Genomic DNA, 24,380 nt, shown 5'->3' on the forward strand with positions numbered 1-24,380 from the left:
AAGATTGCCACTATTGGGCATGGCTTCACCCTCGCCCCCACAATCTCGGACATTGCCTCGGAGAAGGCTGCCCAGAACCCAGCAAGTTTGGGACAAGCCCAGAACATGTGGGTGTGGTTGGCCGAGGCCCTCTGGCACCGCTCACATTTGTCCTCCACCTCCGGGAAGAAGCTGCTCATTCAGGTTCTGGTCAGGTGCGCTCTGTGCACCACTTTGAGCTGCATTAGGCTTAGCCTTGCGCAGGAGGAGGTGGAGTTCACCCTGCTCAGCGCTTCGCTCCAGAGTCCCCATCCTACCTCTGTCCCCAGTTCGTCCTCCCATTTGTTTCTGGTCCCGTCCAGTGGAGTCCAGGCTCTGTCCAGTAGCTGTCCCTATATTTTCCCACATAGCCCCCCATTCTCGCTGTTTGTGCCTATCAGGTCCTCTAGTAGTGTGCTTTCTGGGGCCCCGGGGTACCCCACTGTCTCTTTGCGGAGAAAATGTTTTATTTGGAGGTGTCTCAATTCCTGTCCTTTTGCTAGTTTCCAGTTCCTCGTCAGTTCGTCCAGTGTCGCCAGTCTGCGCCCTGCGTAGAAGGCCCCGACCGTCAATGTGCCCCCGTCCTGCCTCCATCTTTTGAAGGTGGTATCTAGCATGGCTGGGGGGAATCTGTGATTGCCGCAGATGGGGGCCCTAGGGCATATTTTGGTTATCCCGAAGAGCTGTCTCAACTGGGTCCACGTTCTCAGCGTGGCCGCTACCACTGGGCACGTTGTGTTACTCCATGTAATTATGATGCCCTCGGGTGGGGTGGGAGGGGCTGCAGGAGGTAGAGGTGGTGGTGGCAATGGACGGGGAGAAGGCTTTTGATCGAGTGAAGTGGGCGTATTTGTTGGAGGTATTGGGCTGGTTCAGGTTTGGTCAGAGGTTTGTGGATTGGCTCCAGCTGCTGTACAATAATAATATTTTTGAATAATAATTTTTATTGTCCCAAGTAGGCTTGCATTAACATTGCAATGAAGTTACTGTGAAAAGCCCCTAGTCGCCACATTCCGGCGCCTGTTTGGGTACACAGAGGGAGAATTCAGAATGTCCAAATTACCTAACAGCACGTCTTTCGGGACTTGTGGGAGGAAACCGGAGCACCCGGAGGAAACCCGCGCAGGAGAACGTGCAGACTCCACACAGACAGTGATCCAAGCCGGGAATCGAACCTGGGACCCTGCCGCTGTGAAGCAAGAGTGCTAACCACTGTGCTACCGTGCCGCCTGTCATCTGTCCTAAAGCATGAGTTAACATAGAATGCTGTTTATGCACCATTGAGGGAAAGTTAACACAGCCACCTTTTTAAAAAATGAAGACAGGGGCAGCACGGTGGCACAGTGCTTAGCACTGCTGCCTCACGGTGCCGAGATCTCAGGTTCGACCCCAGCTCTGGGTCACTGTCTGTGTGGAGTTTGCACATTCTCCCATTGTTTGCGTGAGTTTCGTCCCCACGACCCAAACATGTGCAGGATAGGTGGATTGACCACGCTAAATTGCCCCTTAATTGGAAGAAATAAATTCGGTACTCTAAATCTTTGTTTTTTAAATGAAGACCATTTTCAATGACAATCTATTTATTTATCAAGTCAAAATGCAAAGTGAAGACCTGCATCTTGATGATCATGTTCCCAATAGCTGTTAGCTGTGTGGCGATTAGATACTAGCCCAATCTGCAATGCTACACACACGTTCCAGGAGTCACCCAGTCATGTCTATAACCACAGTTCTCATTAACTGCCAGCAGACTGCTGCTGTTGAAATATCTTCTAAGATATTGTTGCCAGTGTTTCATCAGCAGTCACTGTGTGCCTGTTTACATCAACAGTAGACTGTTGACATTTCATCAGATGTGGTACTGCCAGGGCTTCATCAATAGTTTAACCCCCCCCCCTATAATTTCGAGGCTTCCATCGCCCTGATTCTACAAAAGGATAAGGACCCGGAGCAGTGTGGGTCGTACCGCCCAATATCGTTACTGAATGTAGATGCCAGGCTATCTTTCGGGACTTTGTGGGAGGAAACCGGAGCACCCGGAGGAAACTCACGCAGACACGGGGAGAACGTGCAGACTCCGCCCAGACAGTGACCCAAGCTGGGAATCGAATCTGGGACCCTGGCACAGTGAAGCCACAGTGCTAACCACTGTGCTACAATGCCGCCCACGGTTCCAGTGGTGAGCGTGCAGATGAATCAAATGAGTTTGGGGTACTTTGGCCTGCACCGTGGGACGCGGCAGGGGTGCCCGCTCTTCCTGTTGCTTTTCATCTTGGCGATAGAGCCATTAGCAATGGCAATTAGGGCATTGAGGGATTGGAGCGGAATTGAGTGAGGGTCTACTGAACATAAGGTCTCACGGACGGCCTGTTATTGTATATCTCGGACCCGGCGGGCAGCATTGGCGGGATTATGGAGATTCTGGGGGAATTCGGCCAGTTTTCAGGATATAAATTTAATAGAGGAAAGAGTGAGATGTTCCCAATTAATGCCAGAGGGAAAGAAAGGAGACGAGGGGAGTTGCCGTTTCGTGTGGTGGGAATGAGCCTCCGGTACCTTGGTATCCATGTGGCGAGGAGCTGGGCCCAGCTGCACAAACTGAACTTGGCTCGATTGGTGGAGGGGATGAAGGCGGATTGTAAGAGGTGGGACATGTTGCCACTGTCGCTAGCAGGATGGTCAAAATGATGGTGCTGCCTAGGCTTCTGTTCGTGTTTCGGAACCTCCCTATCTTTGACCCCAAGTCGTTCTTTAGGAAAGTCAATGGGGGCAGCACGGTGGTGCAAGTGGTTAGCACGGTTGCCTCACGGCGCCGAGGTCCCAGGTTCGATCACCGTTTCGTCACATTTTGTGCAACTTTTAAATGTTGTCTCGCCAATTCACCTACTCTATTTAATCGTTTCCTAAAATTTGACACATAATCAAATAATGTAATTTCCGATTTCTCACTCACCAATTTTTCCTTAATCAATTTAAGTGGTCCTCTTACCTCATGACCAAAAATTTGTTCAAAAGGACTGAATTTGGTTGACTCCTTAGGCGCATACCTAATTGCAAAAAGTACAAATGGAATTCCTTTATCCCAATCCTCTGGCTAATTGTGACAATAAGCCCTCAACATTGACTTTAATGTCTGATGCCACCTTTCCAACGCACTCTGCGATTCTGGATGGTACGCAGTTGATTTAAATTATTTTATTCCTAAACTATCCATAACTTCTTTGAATAATCTGGAGGTTATATTTGATCCTTGATCCGATTGTATTTCTGTGGGTAGTCCATATCTAGTAAAGAATTTAAGTAAATCCTCCACAATCTTTTTAGCTGTAATATTACGGACTTGAATGGCCTCTGGAAACCTAGTAGACACATCCATTATCGTCAAAAGATATTGATTCCCACTTTTCGTTTTAGGAAGCGGTCCTACGCAATCAATTAGGACCCTTGTAAAAGGTTCCTCAAATGCTGGAATGGATATTAAGGGCGCTGGTTTTATCACTGCTTGAGGTGTCCCTATCACTTGACATGTGTGACATGATTGACCAAATTTAACTACATCTTTATGTAGTCCAGGCCAATAAAAATATTTTTGTATTTTAGCTTGAGTTTTCCTTATTCCCAAATGACCTCCCACTGGTACCTCATGTGCAACTCGCAACACCTCCTTTCTATACCCTACCGGCAATGCTACTTGATGAACTTCTGCCCACTTTTCATCCGCCTGCATATGTAAAGGTCTCCATTTTCTCACCAAGACATCATTTTTACCGTAATAACACCCGGGTATACACTCAGATTCCTTTTCCATATATGCTTTCTGATACATCCGTTTTATTTCTACATCTTTCTGTTGAAACTCAGCGAGCCAATTTTCCTGAACTAAAAATATCCGCCTCATCCTCCACCTGTTCTTGTTCTTTTTCAACCATCTGATCAAAAATGGTTTAGTATATTTTTAAAATATTTTTTTGACTACCTCCGGGCCCTACTATCAAATCCCGAGGAACATCCAACTCACCACCTTAACAAAGCCTTATCTGGCCCTTCACCCACAGAGGGTCTCCTGCAACAGCACCACGTTGGCCCTCAGATTCTTTAAATGCGCAAACATTCTTGCCCGTTTCACCAGGCTTCCCAACTCTCTGACATTCCATGTCACCAGCTGAATCAGGAGGTTCTCACCACCCCCCGCCACCCGTCCCACCCCTCCTGCTCTCAGCCATCACCATTCTGGCAAAAATAGTTTCTGATAATTGCACTTCAATTGTCTGATTTTCCACTGGCTTATCAACCACAGTAGGCATCACTCCCACCTGTGATCCAGCTGTATCATTACCCAAGATAAACTGTATTCCTGGACAAGATAATTTCTCTATTACTCCTGCTACCACTTCACCACTCTTCACTGGACTTTCCAACCTTACCTTATATCATGAAACACAAGGGGGCAGCACGGTGGCACAGTGGGTTAGCCCTGCTGCCTCACGGCGCCGAGGTCCCAGGTTCGATCCCGGCTCTGGGTCACTGTCCGTGTGGAGTTTGCACATTTTCCCCGTGTTTGCGTGGGTTTCGCCCCCACAACCCAAAGATGTGCAGGGTAGGTGGATTGGTCATGCTAAATTGCCACTTAATTGGAAAAAAATAATTGGGTACACTAAATTTATTTAAAAAAAATATATAATGGAACACTACTCCTCTCACCCTGAAATCCACATATTACCACCTTTTCTGGCAATATTCTTCCCAAACCACAGAACTCCTCCTCTCTTACACGGTTTCGTGAAGGGTAGGTCGTGCCTCACAAACCTTATTGAGTTCTTTGAGAAGGTGACCAAACAGGTGGATGAGGGTAAAGCAGTTGATGTGGTGTATATGGATTTCAGTAAAGTGTTTGATAAGGTTCCCCACGGTAGGCTACTGCAGAAAATACGGAAGCATGGGATTCAGGGAGATTTAGCAGTTTGGATCAGAAATTGGCTAGCTGGAAGAAGACAAAGGGTGGTGATTGATGGGAAGTGTTCAGACTGGAGTCCAGTTACTAGTGGTGTACCACAAGGATCTGTTTTGGGGCCACTGCTGTTTGTCATTTTTATAAATGACCTGGACGAGGGCGTAGAAGGATGGGTGAGTAAATTTGCAGATGACACTAAAGTCGGTGGAGTTGTGGACAGTGCGGAAGTCTGTTACAAGTTACAGAGGGACATAGATAAGCTGCAGCACTGGGCTGAGAGGTGGCTAATGGAGTTTAATGCAGAAAAGTGTGAGGTGATTCATTTTGGAAGGAATAACAGGAAGACAGAGTACTGGACTAATTGTAAGATTCTTGGCAGTGTGGATGAGCAGAGAGATCTCGGTGTCCATGTACATAGATCCCTGAAAGTTGCCACTCAGGTTGAGAGGGTTGTTAAGAAGGCGTACGGTGTGTTAGCTTTTATTGGTAGAGGGATTGAGTTTCGGAGCCATGAGGTCATGTTGCAGCTGTACAAAACTCTGGTGCGGCCGCATTTGGAGTATTGCGTGCAATTCTGGTCGCCGCATTATAGAAAGGATGTGGAAGCATTGGAAAGGGTGCAGAGGAGATTTACCAGAATGTTGCCTGGTATGGAGGGAAGATCTTATGAGGAAAGGCTGAGGGACTTGAGGCTGTTTTCTGTAGAGAGAAGAAGGTTAAGAGGTGACTTAATTGAGGCATACAAGATGATCAGAGGGTTGGATAGTGTGGACAGTGAGAGCCCTTTTCCTCGGATGGTGATGTCTAGCACGAGGGGACATAGCTTTAAATTGAGGGGTGAAGATATAAGACAGATGTCAGAGGTAGGTTCCTTACTCAGAGAGTAGTAATGGTGTGGAATGCCCTGCCTGCAACAGTAGTGGACTCGCCAACACTAAGGGTATTCAAATGGTCATTGGATAAACATATGGGCGATAAGGGAATAGTGTAGATGGGCTTTAGAGTGGTTTCACAGGTCGGCGCAACATCGAGGGCCGAAGGGCCTGTATTGCGCTGTAATGTTCTATTAAAGATTGGCTAGCTCCCGTATCTCTTAAAATTGTGACTTCTTTACCTGCTCCTCCTGATACACATGAGTAAACTTTACCCACACAAGTAAATTCTTTAAAGACAAATGGCACCTTCTTATCAAGCATCTCTCAATCAGGCTGTACAATCTTTTGCACCTCCTTTGCTTCACTTGGGCTTTCCTTTACCACTTTAACAAACCCCACTGCCTTATCCTGTTTTACCACATCAGCCTTCCCAGTGCTTCTCTTCAACCACCAACACTGTGAATTTACATGGCCTAGTTTATTACAGTGAAAACATTTGAAATTTTTCATTTCTTTTCCATCCTCCTGGATTAAAAAAAAAATCTGAGGTACACTCCTTATTATCTCCCATCAGATCACCTTTACCTTTACCACTTGAGTATTTCTCATGTCCCCAGTTTCTATCCCTCACAGGCTGCAACTGATGTCGGAAACGAAGCTTTGATTTATGAACTAATTCATAATCATCTGCCATTTCTGCTGCTAACCTCGCAGTTTTAACCTTCTGCTCTTCCACATAACTTCTCACAACATCAGGAATTGAATTTTTAAACTCCACCAAAAGTATAATTTCTTTGAGAGCTTCATACGTTTGGTCTATTTTCAAAGCCCTTATCCATTTATCAAAATTACTGTTTGATCTTTTCAAACTCCAAGTATGTTTGACCAAATTCTTTCCTTAAATTTCTAAATCTTTGTCTGTAGGCTTCAGGCACTAGTTCATATGCACCTAAGTTGGATTTTTTGCACCTCCTTATACGTCCCAGATACCTCCTCCGGTAGTGATGCTAGCACTTCACCAGCCCTACCTACTAGCTTTGTTTGAATCAGTAATACCCACATGTCCTGTGGCCATTTCATTTGTTTAGCCACCTTCTCAAATGAAATGAAAAAGTCTTCTACCTCCGTCTCGTCAAACCTTGGCAATGCTTGGACATATTTAAATAGATCCCCACCAAGCCTCTGACTTTGACCTCTTTCTCTTTATCCTCATCACTATCCTCAAACTGTAAGTTTCCCTTTAAATCCGCCAATTTTAACTGACTGTCATGTTTCATGGCCATTTTCCGAAGTTCAAACTCTCTCTCTTTTTCCTCTCTCTCTTTCGTATTCAAGCTGCTTTATTTCTTTCTCATGTTCCATTTGTTTAATTTGTAACTGAATTTTTGCCATTTCCATTGAGTCAAACTCTATCTCAGGCAATTTTAAATGCTTAGCCACCGCCATAATTAACTCACCTTTTCACATTTTGTCAGGTAATGTTAACTTCAATATTTTTGCCAAATCTAACAGCCTGCTTTTAGTCTCTGTCCGTAAGGTACTGCATGTGACCGTCTCCACCCCCAAAAACTTCAGAGCCTCTGAAAGAGCCATTGTCCACAACACACTCCCTACTTAAACTGAAATACCACACCTGAAAAGCAACCACAATATGCTCATCCCTCACTGTCTTTAAGTTCACTTAGCCAATCCATTAGATATACTTTTATCCCCCTCAAGCCCCCAATTTGTTATGGGCTAGGGTTTAGAGAACCGTGACCCACGACTTTTACTAGATTGTGGTATGGGGAGCACATGGCCCACTCTACAGGTGTGGTACAGCAGAAATCGAAAGGTATTTTTTAAAGCAAAACAATGTTTATTCTATGAACTCAACTTTCCTTTTTAAAACATACAGTGAACATCTTAGCAACCATCAATTCAAATACAACCCCCAAAGAATACAACACTCAGTAATCCTTAAGCTTCCTTTTAACATCCATAAGACATTAAAAAAAAACTTTTAACAGAAGCACATCAGGTTTAGATTTACTCCTGAGAACAGTTATCACTCTGAATTCACCAAATGATCAAGAGATAGTCTTTACATGGCAGAGAGATCAACATCACACATTCTGTGGCTGGCTGCAGCTCCAACACTGAAACAAAACCAAAAAAACACAGACACACCCAAGCTTTTCTCCAAGTGAATCTAAAAAACACAGCCAGAGCTCAGCTCCACCCACACTCTGACATCACTGCAATAACTTTAGCAGACTACCATTTCTTAAAGTAACATTCTCATGACCCCTCTTCCCATTGTTATTTGCCTTGGTTATAGAGCCATTGGTGTTGGCGCTGAGAGCATCAAAAGACTGGAAGGGGCTAGTCCGGGGAGGGCGGCGTGGAGCACAGGGTCTCGTTACATGCAGACGACCTACTCCTATATATTTCTGACCCGCTGGGGGGATGGGGGAGATTATGCGGATCTTGGGGGAATTTGGCCAGTTCTTGGGGTATAAATTGAATATGGGTAAAAGCGAGGTTTTTGTGATCCAGGCGAGGGGCTGTTAGAATCTTTAATCTGAAAGGATCTTAACCTGCCGAACTACGCCAAGTTGGGGAAGCTTAGTTGATGAATCAAAGTCCTGGAGCAATACGACAAGTTGTAAGATCTAATATATTTCTGGACTACGCCAAGTGTTGGATTCCTAGTATTATTCGACTGTGTAAAGTTGAAGGAATTTATATTATTTCTACTATTCGGTTACCAGCAGCATTTTGCGATTACTGGGACTCAGCAGAAATTTGCAGTTAAAACTTCTCAGGTGCCAAAAGGAATTCTTTTATTTTGTCTTCTATTGATTACAATTTGAAAGTCATTTAAAAGGCAATTCGTAGACAATTTGAAGCTTTCAGAGAATTACAGACATTATCGTTTTGCTTAGGCAGACAGCTCGAAAGTAACTTTTAAAAGGTCAAAGTCTGGAAATGAAACATGAAGAGAGAGAGAGAGCTAATCTTCAGCTAAACTCAAACTCAAAGTACTAAACAGACTGACTAACAGACTTAAAGAATCAAAAACAGAACCCCCAAAATTAAAGAAAACTATTAAGGACAGACTTACTAAACAGTCAGATTTACTAAACAGACAGACTAAGAGAATTAAAGACAGCAATTAAGGACAGACTGACTAACAGACAGACAGACTAACACTCTGACAGACTACATCACTGACACAGACTAACATCCCGCAAAAGACTAAAATGGCGGGCGGAAACCTTTCAGTTATACACTTTCATATCTGTCTTAAGTCATCTAATCACACCCCAATATAATCCGAATTGGTTTGGGTTAGACTCAAACACATTTGATTTGATGGCAAGCCGTCCATCTTCAATGTGCAACATTAGCTTTTAATTGTTTCATGTCTGCATGTTATGGAATGTGATATTCTGCTAATCTTTACCAGCAATAAACTGGTTTTAAGCTAGCTTGGCTAATGTAACAATGGAGACTTCATATCGAGAAAGCTGAATCAAATATATATTTGATTCAATGCTCTTACAAACTGCACTGGACTCCTGCCACCTCATTGCCATGGAACTCAGCCCTTGTCCTTGACAATAGTACAAGCAGTGTCAAATTGTCTTGCAACTGTGTTGTTATAATCTATGATGGAATTTTATGCTGTTTCATGTATCTATTGAAGACTTGAATTTATGGGTGCTGGAATTCTCATTTTTAAATGAGTATTTAAAACTGGGGCTTAATATTTATGCTTAAACATCTATCTTTTACCTATACTAGTTGTATTCAAAATACCTGGCTTCTACAGTCGGCCCTTTGATAAATCGAAAAATTAAGTGAGATATATCAGAAAAGATAAAAGACATCATTAATGTGATAGGATAGGTAAAAGCGCAAAGAATAACTCATTCATATTGTCATTAAATGAAAAAAAAAGAAAATTGCTTATTGTCACAAGTAGGCTTCAATTAAGTTACTGTGAAAAGCCCCTAGTCGCCACATTCCGGCGCCTGTTCGGGGAGGCTGTTACGGGTTTACAGTTTTAAACAATAGAATGGACACTTAGCATTGCAACGGGCATTTCAAAATAATTATTATAATAAATTAATCAAATTTGATACTACTGATTCAGTATTAGTAAATTATACAATATGTTAATAATACAGTCAAATAGTTGATTGATCAGTAACATTTCAATAATAGTATTTCAGCTCAAGTTCATCAATTGGGGGTACAGTTGGGTTAGTTTGAATCATTCTGATAGTTGGTCCCCTGCGTTTAGCGAATAGTTTTTTTATGCACTTAGCGCATTGGTATGTTATGTAAATGATGAGCACAACTACACAGGAGAATAGGATTATTCTTATTGTGGACATTCCAATGTGTCCAAACCACCCGCAAATTTTATCCCATAGAGAGATAAATTGGGGTGGATCAAAGTTTTTTGATTTCTTTTTGGATATGTAATGCCAAATCTTTAACTTCTTTAGAGTTATCGGGAATGAAAGTGCAACACCCTGCACCAATCAGGGCGCAGGTGCCACCTTTTTCAGCTAGCACATAGTCAAGTGCCATTCGATTTTGTAATACTACGGAACATTGATATACTGATTGAAAATTGATATCATGATTACATAATTCAGCAATAAACAATTAATAATAACTTCATGTGTACAAATAAAATGATTATACAATAAAAAGTTGAACATATGATCTAGTAATAAATGGTAAAATGATTATCAAAATTGACATCCTCTGGATTATACACAAAAGCTTGTTGAAAGGGTTAATTTTCTTGCAGAGACAAAAAGGGGCGTATAGCTTGGAATGATGCCATTCGCAACTCTTAACGTTTTAAAAAAAAAAAAATTTGTCACTCAAATGGACTGGTAGTAAAAGTTGGATTGCTGCCAAATTCCCGTTATCAAATGTCTTTGAACGATCTGTTCTTTTGGAATATAGATTTGCTTTTAATCAAATTTGTGTTGTTTTTTTAAACCAGCTTCCACATTGTTTGAAGTTTTAATTTCCAGGCTAATTTTAAACAATTATTTTAAAATATCTAATACAATAACTTATTAAATATATAACTGAACCAATCTTGTGCTGTATCTTGATTTTCTGTAGATGAATTTGTCGATTCTGCTAAAGGAAACACAGCTAACAAGATATGTTAATTTCTTTAAATTAATAAAGCAGCGTTCAGAATAATGACAGTTTTCTTAAGTTGACAGTTCTTGGCAACTTTTTAGCGATACATTGAGGTTTCTTTAGCTGCTTTGATGGCAGCCATTCTGTTCTGAGTAAGTTCCCTTTTTCCTCTGGAAATTTCCTGTCCCAAGTAAACATCTTCTTTCTGGGCAATTTGTGCTTTGTGAAAGCTAGCTTTCTGACTGTTAGTACTGAGGTGGTTCAAGACCACCCGTAAGTCTTTGTCATGATCATCTTTATTGATGGAGGTTATTAGAACATCATCTTCATATTGGATAATGGTGGAAGGCCGAACAGGCAGTTGCCTGAGATGTTTCTGTAAAGCCATGTGGTAAACAGTTGGGCTATTGTGATACTGTTTCTGATTAACTGTAAAAGCAAACCACGGTTGTAGTTGCTTAGCCAGTGTTGCTGACCAGAAGCCATACTGGGTGTGTCTTGTTGGTACGCGTTAGATGGTTGCCCACGAGGTGGAAATGTATTGTAGTGAACATTGTCTACTTCATTATCATCTCTCGAATCCATCCGTTGTTTTTGATAGCATTTTGCCATCCAGTGTCCTACTCTACCACAGAAAAGACATTGTGGTATTTTCTTACATGATTTTAATGGAGCAAGGGTACATGTTTGCCCTGGCGCTAGTGGTGAAATTGTAGTTACTGCTGATATTCCTCCAGGTGCTGCAACAGCCGCCGCTGGAGCAGCAGGTAACATGGGTTGGATTTGAGCACTATCTTCGTCTGATTCATCTGACAAAGGAACTGATTTATTCTTGACATTTGTTCTCGGCTGTGCAATTGCCGATTGTGCCACTAGGTGGGGTGCTTGGGCTGCTTTCTGAGTTTGTGCTGTTCAAATTTCTGCACAGAAATTTTGCAGTGTTCAGCTAAAACACATCTTTCTTCGATTAACTTGCAATTTTCAAGTTCAATTCACTCAGTTTTCAATTGCAACTGTTGGTATTCTGACTCCACTTTAAAAACTTGAATTTTGAATTCTGCTATTTGAAAAGATAACTGCTGGAGTTCAGAGGTTTTGTTTTGCAAATCTGTCTCAAGTTTGGATTTTGCATCTCGCAATTCTGTTCTAATTTCATCATAATGCTCAAGTTTGGATTTTGCATCTCGCAATTCTGTTTTAATTTCATCATAATGCTCAAGTTTAGATTTTGCCTCTCGCAATTCTTCAACAACTGCAATTAGTTGGTCTTTTGTGGACCTATACTCATGATCAAATTTAGTTTTTGCAATTGTCTCTTGATGTTTTTGGAGCTGTGCCATTACTGCAAAAGACCATTTCATACGTCTTCCACCATTTAACCGTGTGGTCTTACCCCATGCCTTCTTGATATTATCAAGGGACCACTGTCCTTTGGGGATATCATATTTTGATTCAATTTTTGTGGCAACTTCAGACGTCCAAATTGTCTACGAATGAAAGATCTAAAATCCCCCAACATCTTCAACAGAAACATCTGGTATTCCAGCATCCACCTTGGATGTAGTGGGGAGTAATTTTCTGCCTGCTAAAGGCTCTGAATCTACACTTTGATTTGGATCAGCCATAAATTTTCCTTGATCGCTGACTGCCGTGACTATTTTTTCAGTCCCGTTTTATTTTAGTTTCAACGACTGGCACCTGATTGATTTAACACAGTCTATAAAAATGTTCTTTTCAAGGGTCGAAGTACTGATTGATGCGACTTTAAGACTTTTAATGGGTGAAAAAGATATTTCTTACCCTAGTCTAGCCATGGGTTCCGGCTGTCTTCTGGGCCTCCTCCGATTATCTCCGAAGCTTTCCGAAGGTTCCAGACCTCCTCCGATTATTTCCGAAGCTTTCCGAAGGTTCCGGACCTCCTCCGATTATCTTCGAAGCTTTCCTTCATCACCTGGGCCTCCGAAGGTCGTTCAGCAATGCTCCCATCCTGCCAACTACGCCAAGTGTTAGAATTTTTAATTTGAAAGGATCTTAACCTGCCGAACTACGCCAAGTTGGGGGAAGCTTAGTTGATGAATCAAAGTCCTGGCGCACTACGACAAGTTGTAAGATCTAATATATTTCTGGACTACGCCAAGTTGTTGGATTCCTAGTATTATTCGACTGTGTAAAGTTGAAGGAATTATATCATCTCTGCTATTCGGTTACCAGCAGCACTTTGCGAATACTGGAACTCAGCAGAAACTTCAGTTAAAACTTCTCAGGTGCCAAAAGGAATTATTTTATTTTGTCTTCTATTGATTACAATTTGAAAGTCATTTAAAAGGCAATTCGTAGACAATTTGAAGCTTTCAGAGAATTACAGACATTATCTTTTTGCTTAGGCAGACAGCTCGAAAGTAACTTTTAAAAGGTCAAAGTCTGGAAATGAAACATGAAGAGAGAGAGAGCTAATCTTCAGCTAAACTCAAACTCAAAGTACTAAACAGACTGACTAACAGACTTAAAGAATCAAAAACAGAACCCCCAAAATTAAAGAAAACTATTAAGGACAGACTTACAAAACAGACAGACAGACTGTGAGGAGGAACACATCGTCTAAGAGTCCATTTCATTCTTTAAAAAAAATTAAAATGCCCAATTCATTTTTCCAATTAAGGGACAATTTAGCCTGGCCAATCCACCTACCCTGCACATCTTTGGGTTGTGGGGGCGAAACCCACGCAGGCACGGGGAGAATGTGCAAACTCCACACGGACTGACCCAGAGCCGGGATCGAACCTGGGACCTCGACGCCGTGAGGCAGCAGGGCTAACCCACTGTGCCACCGTGCTGCCCACTGTGTTCACCTCCGGGTGAACACCTCCACTGACCCCCGGAGAGTGAGCTTGACCTTCTCCAGCCTCAGCAATTCTGCCAGGTCGCTCACCCACACCCCCGCTTCCGGCGAGTCCCTCCACCCCAATAAAATCCATCTCCAGGCTGTCGGGTAGGCAAAGGCCGAGACATCGGCCTCTCTCTCACCCCCTCGACAACCCCCGGGTCTTCCAACACCCCAAATATCGCCACCTCTGGAGTCAGAACCACCCTCACACCCAGTTTTCCTTAAAGAAGTCAATGAACGGCTGCCGCCACCAAGCGAACCCCTGTATCGAACCCCTTAAGGTGAACTTAATCTTCTCTAGCCTGAGAAACCCTGCCATGTTACTGACCCACACCCGTATCGTTGATCTTTATATACCCCCGAAAGGCCTCCTTCACTCGCTCGCACACCTCCTCCTCCGCTAATGCCCCACATCCAACCTCCATTGCGGCCGCTGGGCCTTTCCTTTGTTGGCTTGCAGGTCCACCCAGTGTGGGGCATAGTTTGGCACCACAATTGCTGAATATTCAGCATCTACCACCTCAGCCAGCAGTGTTTTGTCCAACACAAAGAAGTCTATCCGGGAATGCACCTTGTGCATGCGCTCATGCCCCATGCGCTCCATAAACCCCCACAGTTCTTTTGCCAAATGATAACTTCCCAGATCTAGAACCCGACCAGTCCAGCCTTGGATCCAGGGCTATATTGAAATCTCGCTCCATAATCAGTCGATGTGAATCTAGGTCCGGGATCTTCCCCAGTACCCGTCTAACAAACTTAACTTCATCCCAGTTCGGGGTATATATATTTACCAATACCACGGCCATTCCCTCCAGCTTCCCACTAATCATAACATCTACCACCCGGGTCCGCTTCTAGATTCCCCACCTCGAACGCCACCTGCTTATTAACCAGGATCGCCACCCCCCCTTGTTTTAAAGTCTAACCCCGAATGGAACATCTGCCCTACTCATCCCTTCCTTAACCTAAGGGATGAGTAGGGCAGATGTTCCATTCGGGGTTAGACTTTAAAACGAGGGGGGGTGGCGATCCTGGTATATAGGAATTTGTTTCAGGAGGAGGGGTGGGCCTCTGTGCTTGGACTTTGGGAGGGACTGTTTGTTTGTTTCTGCTTCATGTCTTTGTTTGCACTAAGAGTGGGGGGGAAGGGAACCAGTGGGGGGTAAGATGCTCGGCGACATGGGCTGTCAGGCTAGCTGGGAAGGCTAGTTCACGGAAGCAAAGTGGGGGTGGGGGGTGAGCTGAAGATCAATGTGGGGAGGGGAGGGGGATGGAAGGGGGGGGCGGTTGGGTGGTGGGGGGGACTGGACTGCTGACGGGAGGGGGCTTTCAATGTGGAGGAGGAGGTGGAACGTTCGGGGACTGAATGGGCGTTTGCACACTTTTCCTGAATTCACTACACACGGATGACACAATAATCACAAGTGCAGGAATAAGAAATCTCCCCAGTGTTTTTCTTGACCAGTTGCATTCCCCAGAGGCACTGCTGGAGGGTTTGTGCATGTATGTGTGATCAATGCTTTCTGACTCTGCTTTATCTATTCACAGTTTGCCACAAAATGTTCAATATCGGAACCTCAGTGACAGACATCATTGCAACGTCCATCTTGCTGGCTGAAGTAATGGGACAGAGCGGTGAGTGTTCAATTATAAAGTTATGGCAAACAAATCATTTCTGAAAGTGTCGTCCCATGAGGAATAGTGGATTTAGGAATGTTAATCCTAGTCATCAATTTGAAAGCCGCCACTTTAAACTTGCTCATGAGCGCGGGGAGGAGTTAGCAAGAATTCCTTTACTTTGAGGGTTGTTTGTGCACAGATTACCCCGTGACAGGGAACAGGTGTTCTTAATTGATTCATTCATGAGATGCGGGTGTCGCTGGCAAGACTGGAAATTTATTGCCCTAAATGTCCATGAGAAGGTCGTGATGAGCTGCCTTCTTGAACCACTGTAATCCATGAGGTAAAAGGACTCCGACAGGACTAATAGGCAGTCCGTTCCAGTGGCAGTGAATAGATGGTGATATATTTCCATGTCAGGGGGTTATGTGCGTTTGAGCTGGTGATATTTCCTTCTCTTTAAGCAGTGAGAATTGCACCTTTTAAGAGAAAAATGGGAGAAGGTGGAGCAGTGTGATTTAGTTTAGGGTTACTCTCATAAAATGCTCAGTAAGAAGTCTTACAACACCAGGTTAAAGTCCAACAGGTTTGTTTCAATGTCACTAGCTTTCGGAGCGCTGCTCCTTCCTCAGGTGAATGAAGAGGTCTGTTCCAGAAACATAGATATAGACAGATTCAAAGATGCCAGACAATGCTTGGAATGCGAGCATCAGCAGGTGATTAAATCTTTACAGATCCAGAGATGGGGTAACCCCAGGTTAAAGAGGTGTGAATTGTACCAAGCCAGGACAGTTGGTAGGATTTCGCAGGCCAGATTGTGGGGGATGAATGTAATGCGACATGAATCCCAGGTCCCGGTTGAGGCCGCACTCATGGGTTAAATCGGCATCTCCACATCATGAACAAAGAGGAAGGAGCAGCGCTCCGAAAGCTAGTGACATCAAAACAAACCTGTTGGACTTTAACCTGGTGTTGTAAGACTTCTTACTGTGCTCACCCCAGTCCAACGCCGGCATCTCCACATCATAAAATGCTGGCAGAGACCTAATGGGCCAAATTACACCTTCTTTGCTTGGAAACATATATGGGTCTATAAATGAGAAGAATTGCTTTAAGGAATATGTAGTTTTCATTTCTATTCCTTTTTTAGCCAATGAATAACTTTATTCGCCTTTTATTTTTTTTTCACAGGGTCTCCTGGAATCACTAGGATTCTGTCTGTGCTTTTATGTCTCCATCTCATAGTCACAATATTTTCGACCTATAATATGATGACTTGTGACAGAAACATGTTAAGTAAGATCTTGCCAACCAAACGTAAGTTCAGATAACAGTTATATAATTTTTTAAATGTAAATTTAGAGTACCCAATTTTTTTTTTTTCCCCCCAATTAAGGGGCAATTTAGCCTGGCCAATCTACCTAATCTGCACATCTTTGTGTTGTGGGGGTGAAACCCACGCAAACATGGGGAGAATATGCAAACTCCACACAAACAGTGACCCAGCGCCGGGATTCGAACCCGGGTCCTCAGCGCCATTGTCCCAGTGCTAACCACTGTGCCACCGAGCTGCCCTAACAGTTATATTAATAATGTCACTCTAATCAAAACCTTTCCTGATATTAAGATCCTTAATTAAACTCTCATTTTGCAATCTTTGCTTCTTTTAAAGTCCCATTGATCTCATCCTGCTGATCTACTCCTGACACCCTGTTGCTTTAAGGCTTTTTCTTTGAACCCTGTCATTGATATACAATTGGTCACTATGCCTCCCAAAACAAATAGTGTGTTGGTGGAGACCTTTATGGCCTGGTCCCTGAGCAAATTGTTTTCTTTGACCTATTTTATTTCTGTAAAGGGACTGGATTTAATGCTTTAGAGCATGGTTTGTGGGTGGGATGCGATGTATTAGTAATTGCCTTCAATAACTGTTGAAGTAGACTTGACAATGCTGTTCACTGAAGTTGTATGAACAAACACTTGCATTTTATAGGGCACTTTCACAAAATTAGGCAGTTCACAGAGTTCAGCAAAAATATTTATTGTCAAAGTAAACTATATACAGGCACAATTCAAGTCCCAGCTGAGACCACGCACAACGACATGGCCCGGCTTTTATGTCCCAAGTCCAATAATCCGCTGATGGGTCTCCACCCCTCAGCGGGGGAGCTCGTACTCCACGAGGCTCCAGAGGAGATCAACCGGTTCATCCCTGTGGGCCTCGTTGGGGTTCAAAACAGTGAACGTTTTGAAGAACAATCACGGTTTAATATAGGAGACCACAGTAGCCAAATTAGGTGCAACAAGATTCAATAAACATCAGAGATAAATGACCGGCTCATATTTTGAGAGTTAGATATTGGCCTTGAAGTGATGCAGTGTGATACATTCACCTGAATGGGAGTAAGAGACCTCAGTTGAAACACATCCTAAAGAAGTGCCTCCAACAGTGCAGCACACTCCCTCAGTACTGCACTGAAATGCTAGCCGAGATTGTGTGCTCAAGATACTGAGGTGGGGCTTGAACCTATGACCGTCTGACTTTGTGTTTCATGTTCCTCCCGTTGGGATTATTTGACCACCTGGTGTCAAGACCCAGGAGGCTAAGTAGCCGGGTGAACGCTAGTTTATTCACAGTCAAAGTAAACTGGCCTCAGGAGGTAAATACAACATTTAGTCCCACCAACGTGCCAGCTCCTGATTGGGGCGGTCTTGCCAAGATAATTAGAAGCCTCAGCTGGGCAGGCCTCCGCCCACTAGCCGGGAAACCCATTCCACAAGACCCACGGGGAGATCAATAGAGATATCCCCATGGATCTTGTGGGATTTATTGCAGCCGGACACAGCAAATGCAGGAGAATGAGGTGGAGAGAGAGGTCATCTGGTTTCACGTCTGTTCATTTAAATGGACGCCAAATCAAATGGTTGGAGGCATGCACTCTTTTCTGCCCGATTTTCCCATATTCACTGCATCTGAATGATCAATGCAACAAAACTGAAGGAACAGTAAAATCTCCCTTGTAGTTTTCTGCATCAGTTGCATTTCCCAGAGGCACAGCTGGAGGAAGACAGAAGGAAAAGACAGTTCAAGATGGTCAAATTCCAGTGGTACCAGTAATATTGGAGTTCCGTTTTTAAATATTCTTGACAAGTTTGAAAAGTTGAACTGGCATCCTTCATGTCCATGTTTTCATATTGTTTTCCTTTTGGCTGTGTGCTTGCCATGATTTTCATGTTTTATTTGTTCCCAGTCTGCCATGTAATTCTCAAGGTCCAGGCTCCACTAGGTGGGGCCATTGCGATATCTGCGTCATTGATCCTGATTGAAGAAGTAATGAAACAAGCTGGTGAGTATTCAATAATAAATTCATCAATTCAATTCTGAAAGGGGCAGCACGGTAGCACAGTGGGTTAGCACTGCTGCCTCACGGCGCCGAGCTCCCAGGTTCGATCCCGGCTCTGGGTCACTGTCCAAGTGGAGTTTGCACATTCTCCCCGTGTTTGCGTGGGTTTCGCCCCCACAACCCAAAGATGTGCAGGCGAGGTGGATTGGCCACGCTAAATTGCCCCTTCATTGGAAAAAATGAATTGGGCACTCTAAATTTATGGGGGAAAAAATTCAATTCTGAAAGTAATGCCCTGTCAGGAAAAGTGCGATTAGGAGAACTAATTGCCCAGTCATTTTTGCCAGTTTTCATGGGAACTATTAAGTTTAATGTGCCACCAGCTCATTGATCAATCAATTCAAATTGAACGCAATTACCCTTGCTCCTCAGAGCCACTGCATCTCTGCTTCAAATATTTACTCAATTTTCCATTGAGATACAACTGTGTATGTCTCACCCTCTCCCTGTGGAAAAGGATTCCCAGTTGTTTCAAAATCCTTTGTAAAAATATTTCTGCTTATCTTTTTATTTTCATTCTTGAGTGACTTTTTGGAAAGTTGATTAGCCTACATTTCCCACAGGAACTGGTTTCCTTATTCATTCTATCAAACTCTACTCCCTCTGGAATCTTTCTAACGCGTATTACACTGACACGCTCCTTGATGACGAATGACCTTGAGTTCTTCATCCCATCCCAGTTCGGTGCATACACAGTGACCAATACCACAGACGTGCCTGCCAATGACCCACTGACGATTACGTACCTCTTATTATGTCTTATTATTTCTTCACCAACTTACCTTGGTATAAAGATCCCATGGTATTGTGAGGGCCATGAAGAATCCAGCACACGTTTCAAGGATACAAAGAAATAACATTTATTTCCAATAACATATCTCCTTCCTACTGGTTCCAAACTGGCCAGCTTTATTTATACAGGGAGTCTGCTAATGATTTCTCCGCCCCATCATTGGGAAAGCTCATACTCCCACAGGATTGTGGGATTGTCATTCGTCCCCAGCCAATGGTAAGCAGGCAGGTTATAACAGTTATAATATAATTTAACCTTCTACTCCTCAGTTAATGAAACCCAGTTCTTCCTCCACATCTTGTTCCATTTAATCTCACTGATTATAACACCTCATTGTATTGGTGACCTGTCTTCAGTGAAGCACTCATCTTTCTAACTTGAGATAACTTTTTAAAAAATAATTTAGAGTACCCAATTCATTTTTTCAAATTAAGGGGCATTTTAGCATAGCCAATCCACCTAGCCTGCACATCTTTGGGTTGTGGGGGTGAAACCCACGCAAACACTGGAAGAATGTGGAAACTCCACACGGACAGTGACCCAGAGCTGGGATCGAACCTGGGACCTCGGCGCCGTGAGGTAGCAGTGCTATCCACTGCTCAGGTGATGTTCAAGGAAAGAGATTACTACTTTGCACTGGAGAATGCAAATGAGTTTGTCAAAAAGCATGGACTGGGGGTTAACTAAAGTGCTCACGGACTAAGAAGTTAGATATTTGTTGACTGTTAGGTTCATCGTATTTATTGTGGGATTGTTGTATTGTGGGGGAGGGCATGGGGTTGTTCTGGGGCTTTGTTGTTGGGTGTTTTTTCTGCAAAGTTGGGGTTTGTGTATTGCTGGAGTTTGTTATGGGGTGGGGATTGGGTGTTCATTTTCCTGAAGTTTGGTTGTGGGGAGATTAAGAGGCCCTATCCTGCTGATAACTTGAAATGTAAGGGGGGGTAAACGGCCCAGTAAAAAGGTCTTTGTACACCCGAGAAGTTTGATGTTTTTTTTTTACAGGAGACCCTTTTAAAAAATCTTTAGAGTACCCAATTATATATATTTTTAATTAAGGGGCAATTTAGCGTGGCCAATCCACCTAACCTGCGCATCTTTGGGTTGTGGGGGCAAAACCCACGCAGACACGGGGAGAATGTGCAAACTGCACACGGACAGTGACCCAGGGCCGGGATTCGAACCCGGGTCCTCAGCGCCGCAGTCCCAGTGCTATCCACTGCGCCACATGCCGCCCTACAGGAAACCCATTTGAGAATCAAGGACCAAACAAGATTGCGGAAGGGCTGGGTGGGCAGGTATATCATTCGTGTTTTGATTGTACGGCGCTGTGTTGATCAAGAAGAGGGTGTAATTTTCTGCACTCAATATATTGGCAGACTCGGGAGGGGAGGTACGTAATCATCAGTGGGTCATTGACAGGCACGTCTGTGGTGATGTGTTGGGTGTTCTGGATCACATACAGGTCACCAACACTTGAAGTAGTGCAACACTATTTTATTAAAAGGTTAACTATTCAAACATACTTGAACTGTGGGTTAATACGATACTAGCTTTAACTAAAGACCTTTGCCTTGTCCTAACCAGTCGATGCACTCAGCACATGGTAAATGTCTGTGTTGCAGGCTGTGAGCTCTGTGCTCCTAGCTAGCTGCTACTCGAATGAGCGGGAACTCTGATGCCCCCTGTCTTTATAGTGCGTGTGCTCTCACTGGTGATTGGCTGCGGTGTTGTGTATGTTGATTGGTCTCACTGTGTGTCCATCAGTGTGTGTCTGCACCATGATATACTGGTGTATATTATGACATGTGGTGCTCACTGTATGCACAGAACTGGGATGGGATGAAGGCTTTTATTAATAAGATGCTGGCTTCTATCCTAGATCTGGATTCACGTCAGCTAATTATGGAGGGGGGGACTTCAATTACATTCTAGAATATAGAATTGATAGATGAGTCCCAAATCTCTGAGTCCATCAGGGGGGGGGGGGGAATTTGAGTTGTTGTCAACAGGCAAGACGGTGAACCAGCTGCGACGCTCGAGGGGGATCTATTATGAATATGGGGAGAAGGCCAGGCGTCTGTTGCACCAGCTGAGATGGCAGGCTCCCTCCACGGAGCTAGTGCAGATCAGAGACTCGTGCAGCGGGTTGGTTTCCACCTCAGAGAAGGTTAATGAGGTGTTTGAGGCGAAGGATTCTCCTTCAGTGGAAAGATGCGAGGCCCCCAAGCGTGGAATCCTGGATCAGCGATATGGCGGGGTTCATTAAATTGGAGAGGGTGAAATTCGCCTTGAGAGGGTCGGTACAAGGGTTCTTTAGGCGGTGGCAACCGTTCTTAGACTTTCTGGCAGAACGATAGACATTGGTCAATGGCAGCAGCAGCTCGGGGGGGGGGGTTTACTTTCTTTTTGTTTATGTTATTTACACTGGAAGGGTCTGAGGGGGTGTATACACCTGTTGTGTTAAGTCGGGGTGTTAATGTTAATTTATTATTTATGTACAGGGGGGGAGGGGTTTGGGGGTTGCTTTTTTAGATTGTGTTTTGTACTTAACCCTGTTTGGGTTCTTTTTTCTTTCTCATTTTGTTATTGTTATTGTTATTTTATGAAACCCTTTAATAAAAATTTTTTTTAAAAAATAAAAATGTGGGGTTTGAGGCCTACTACCGAGAGCTGTTTACGTCAGAGCCCCCAGAGGAGAGATGATCAATTATGCAGTTTTTGAATGAGTTGACCTTCCCAGAGGTGGAGCAGGAGAGAAGGCAGGAGGGCAGCAGGGTGGCTCAGTGGGTTAGCCCTGTTGCCTCACGGTGCCGAGGTCCCAGGTTCGATCCCGACTCTGGGTCACTGTGGAGTTTGCACATTCTCCCGGTGTTTGCGTGGGTTTAGCCCCCACAACCCAAAGATGTGCAGGCCAGGTGGATTGGCCATACTAAATTGCCCCTTAATTGGGAAAAAAAAATGAATTGGGTACTCTAAATTTACTTTTAAATAAGGAGAGAAGGCAGGAGTTAGAGGAATTGATAGGGCCGGAGGAGGTCAGTAACTGTATTAGGTTAATGCAGACGAGCAAAGTTCAGGGTCCAGATGGATTTCCGATTGAATTTTTGATTTCAATTTGATTTATTGTCACATGTACCGAGGTAGAGTGAAAAGTATTGTTCTGTGTCGTGTCCAGGCAGAATGCTCCATGCATGAAAAACATTAGGACACACGATAAATATGCGATGTAAATACATAGACAGAGACGTCGGGTGCTGCATATGGAATATGGCGCTACAACTGTAGAGAAGATGCGTAGAAAGATCAGTTCAATCCATCAGAGGGTCATTCAGGAGTCTGGTAACAGCGGGGAAGAAGCTGTTTATGAATCTATTGGTGCGTGTTCTCAGAATTTTACAAACAATTTTACAGTTTGTGGGTCAGATGGTCCCACTTCTGCTGGATATGTTTGACGATTCTGTGTCCGGGGAGGGGGGGGGGGGGGGGGGATGTTGATGGCCATGCTGGCGCAGGCATCGATTTCCTTGATCCTGATGAAGGAAGGACAAGGATCCCACGGAATGTGCTTCGTCTCGACCTATTTCGTTGTTAAATGCTGATGCTAAGTTGCTGGCTAAGGTGTTGGAGCCCTGCCTTCCTGGGGTGATTTCGGAGGAGGTTTTGTTCAGGGCCAGCAGTTATTGGCCCAGAATAGTAGAATGTCAAATGTTGTTTATCGCTGTCATTGGGGGCCCCGAGTCGGAGGTGATCTCAATGGCTGCTGAGAAAGCGTTTGACGGAGTTGTGTGGGGGTACCTCATTGAAATCCTTGGAAGGTTTGGCTTTGGGTCAAAATTTATATAATGGATTAGGCTTTTATACAGGGCCCCCACTGTGATGCCCTGAGCTTAGGCTATTTTCAACTGAATAGGGGTACAAGGCAGGGTGTCCATTGTCCCCGCTTTGTTAGCCTCAGATTCAGCCACGCACCATTGCATTGAAGCCATCCACCAGGTGGAGGGGGAATAAAGCATTGGGTGAGGGAGCACAGAGTGTCTTTATATGTGGATGATTTGCTACCATATGTCACGGACCCACTCTGCAATGTGGAGGAGGTAATGAAGCTGCTCAGGAGTTTCAGCTCCTTCTCTGGGGAGAAGCTGAATCTGGGCAAAAGTGAATATTTTCTGATTGAACCCCCCCTGGGGAGTGGAGCTGATCTGGGGGGATTGTCTGTTCAACCGGCCAAGATTAGCTTCCGTTATCTGGGAATGCGGGTGGCCTGTGATTGAGCCTCGCTCCACGAACTTAACATTGCTAGCCTGGTGGATGGGGTGAAGGACCAGTTGTAAAGGTGGGGCGGCCTCCCTCTGACCTGAGCGGGAAGGGTACAGGCGGCGAAGATGAATATTCCCCCAAGGTTTCCATTTTTGTTCCAGTGTCTCCCAGTCTTTCTTCCCAAGGCTTTCTTTTGCAGGGTCAATAAATTGATATCCACTTTTGATTGGTCTGGTCAGACATTCGCAGGAGGTTCCTGCAAAGGGATAGGCAGTTTGGGGTGGTTTGGTACTACTGTTATGCTACTATTGGGCGGCAAATATTGATGAGGTGCGGGGGTGGCTCAGGGATCCGGATTCTATATGGGGGCGGATGGAGGAGGGTTTGTGCATAGAGTGGAGTCTTGAGGGCCCTGCTT

At 44.1% G+C, this 24,380-nt stretch overlaps 1 protein-coding gene across 1 annotated transcript in view; it reads left to right on the forward strand.

Annotated features, from left to right (window-relative positions):
• LOC140390334 (uncharacterized) overlaps positions 1-24,380 on the forward strand; it is a 141,155-nt gene that overhangs the window by 109,638 nt on the left and 7,137 nt on the right. The window contains exons 7-9 of the mRNA XM_072475407.1: positions 15,437-15,523; positions 16,700-16,825; positions 18,760-18,855. Of these exons, the coding sequence (XP_072331508.1) occupies positions 15,437-15,523; positions 16,700-16,825; positions 18,760-18,855 (309 nt within the window). The remainder of the gene's footprint in view (positions 1-15,436; positions 15,524-16,699; positions 16,826-18,759; positions 18,856-24,380) is intronic.

This window comes from Scyliorhinus torazame, chromosome 14 (assembly GCF_047496885.1).
Source record: "Scyliorhinus torazame isolate Kashiwa2021f chromosome 14, sScyTor2.1, whole genome shotgun sequence".
Classification (NCBI taxonomy): Eukaryota; Metazoa; Chordata; class Chondrichthyes; order Carcharhiniformes; family Scyliorhinidae; genus Scyliorhinus; species Scyliorhinus torazame.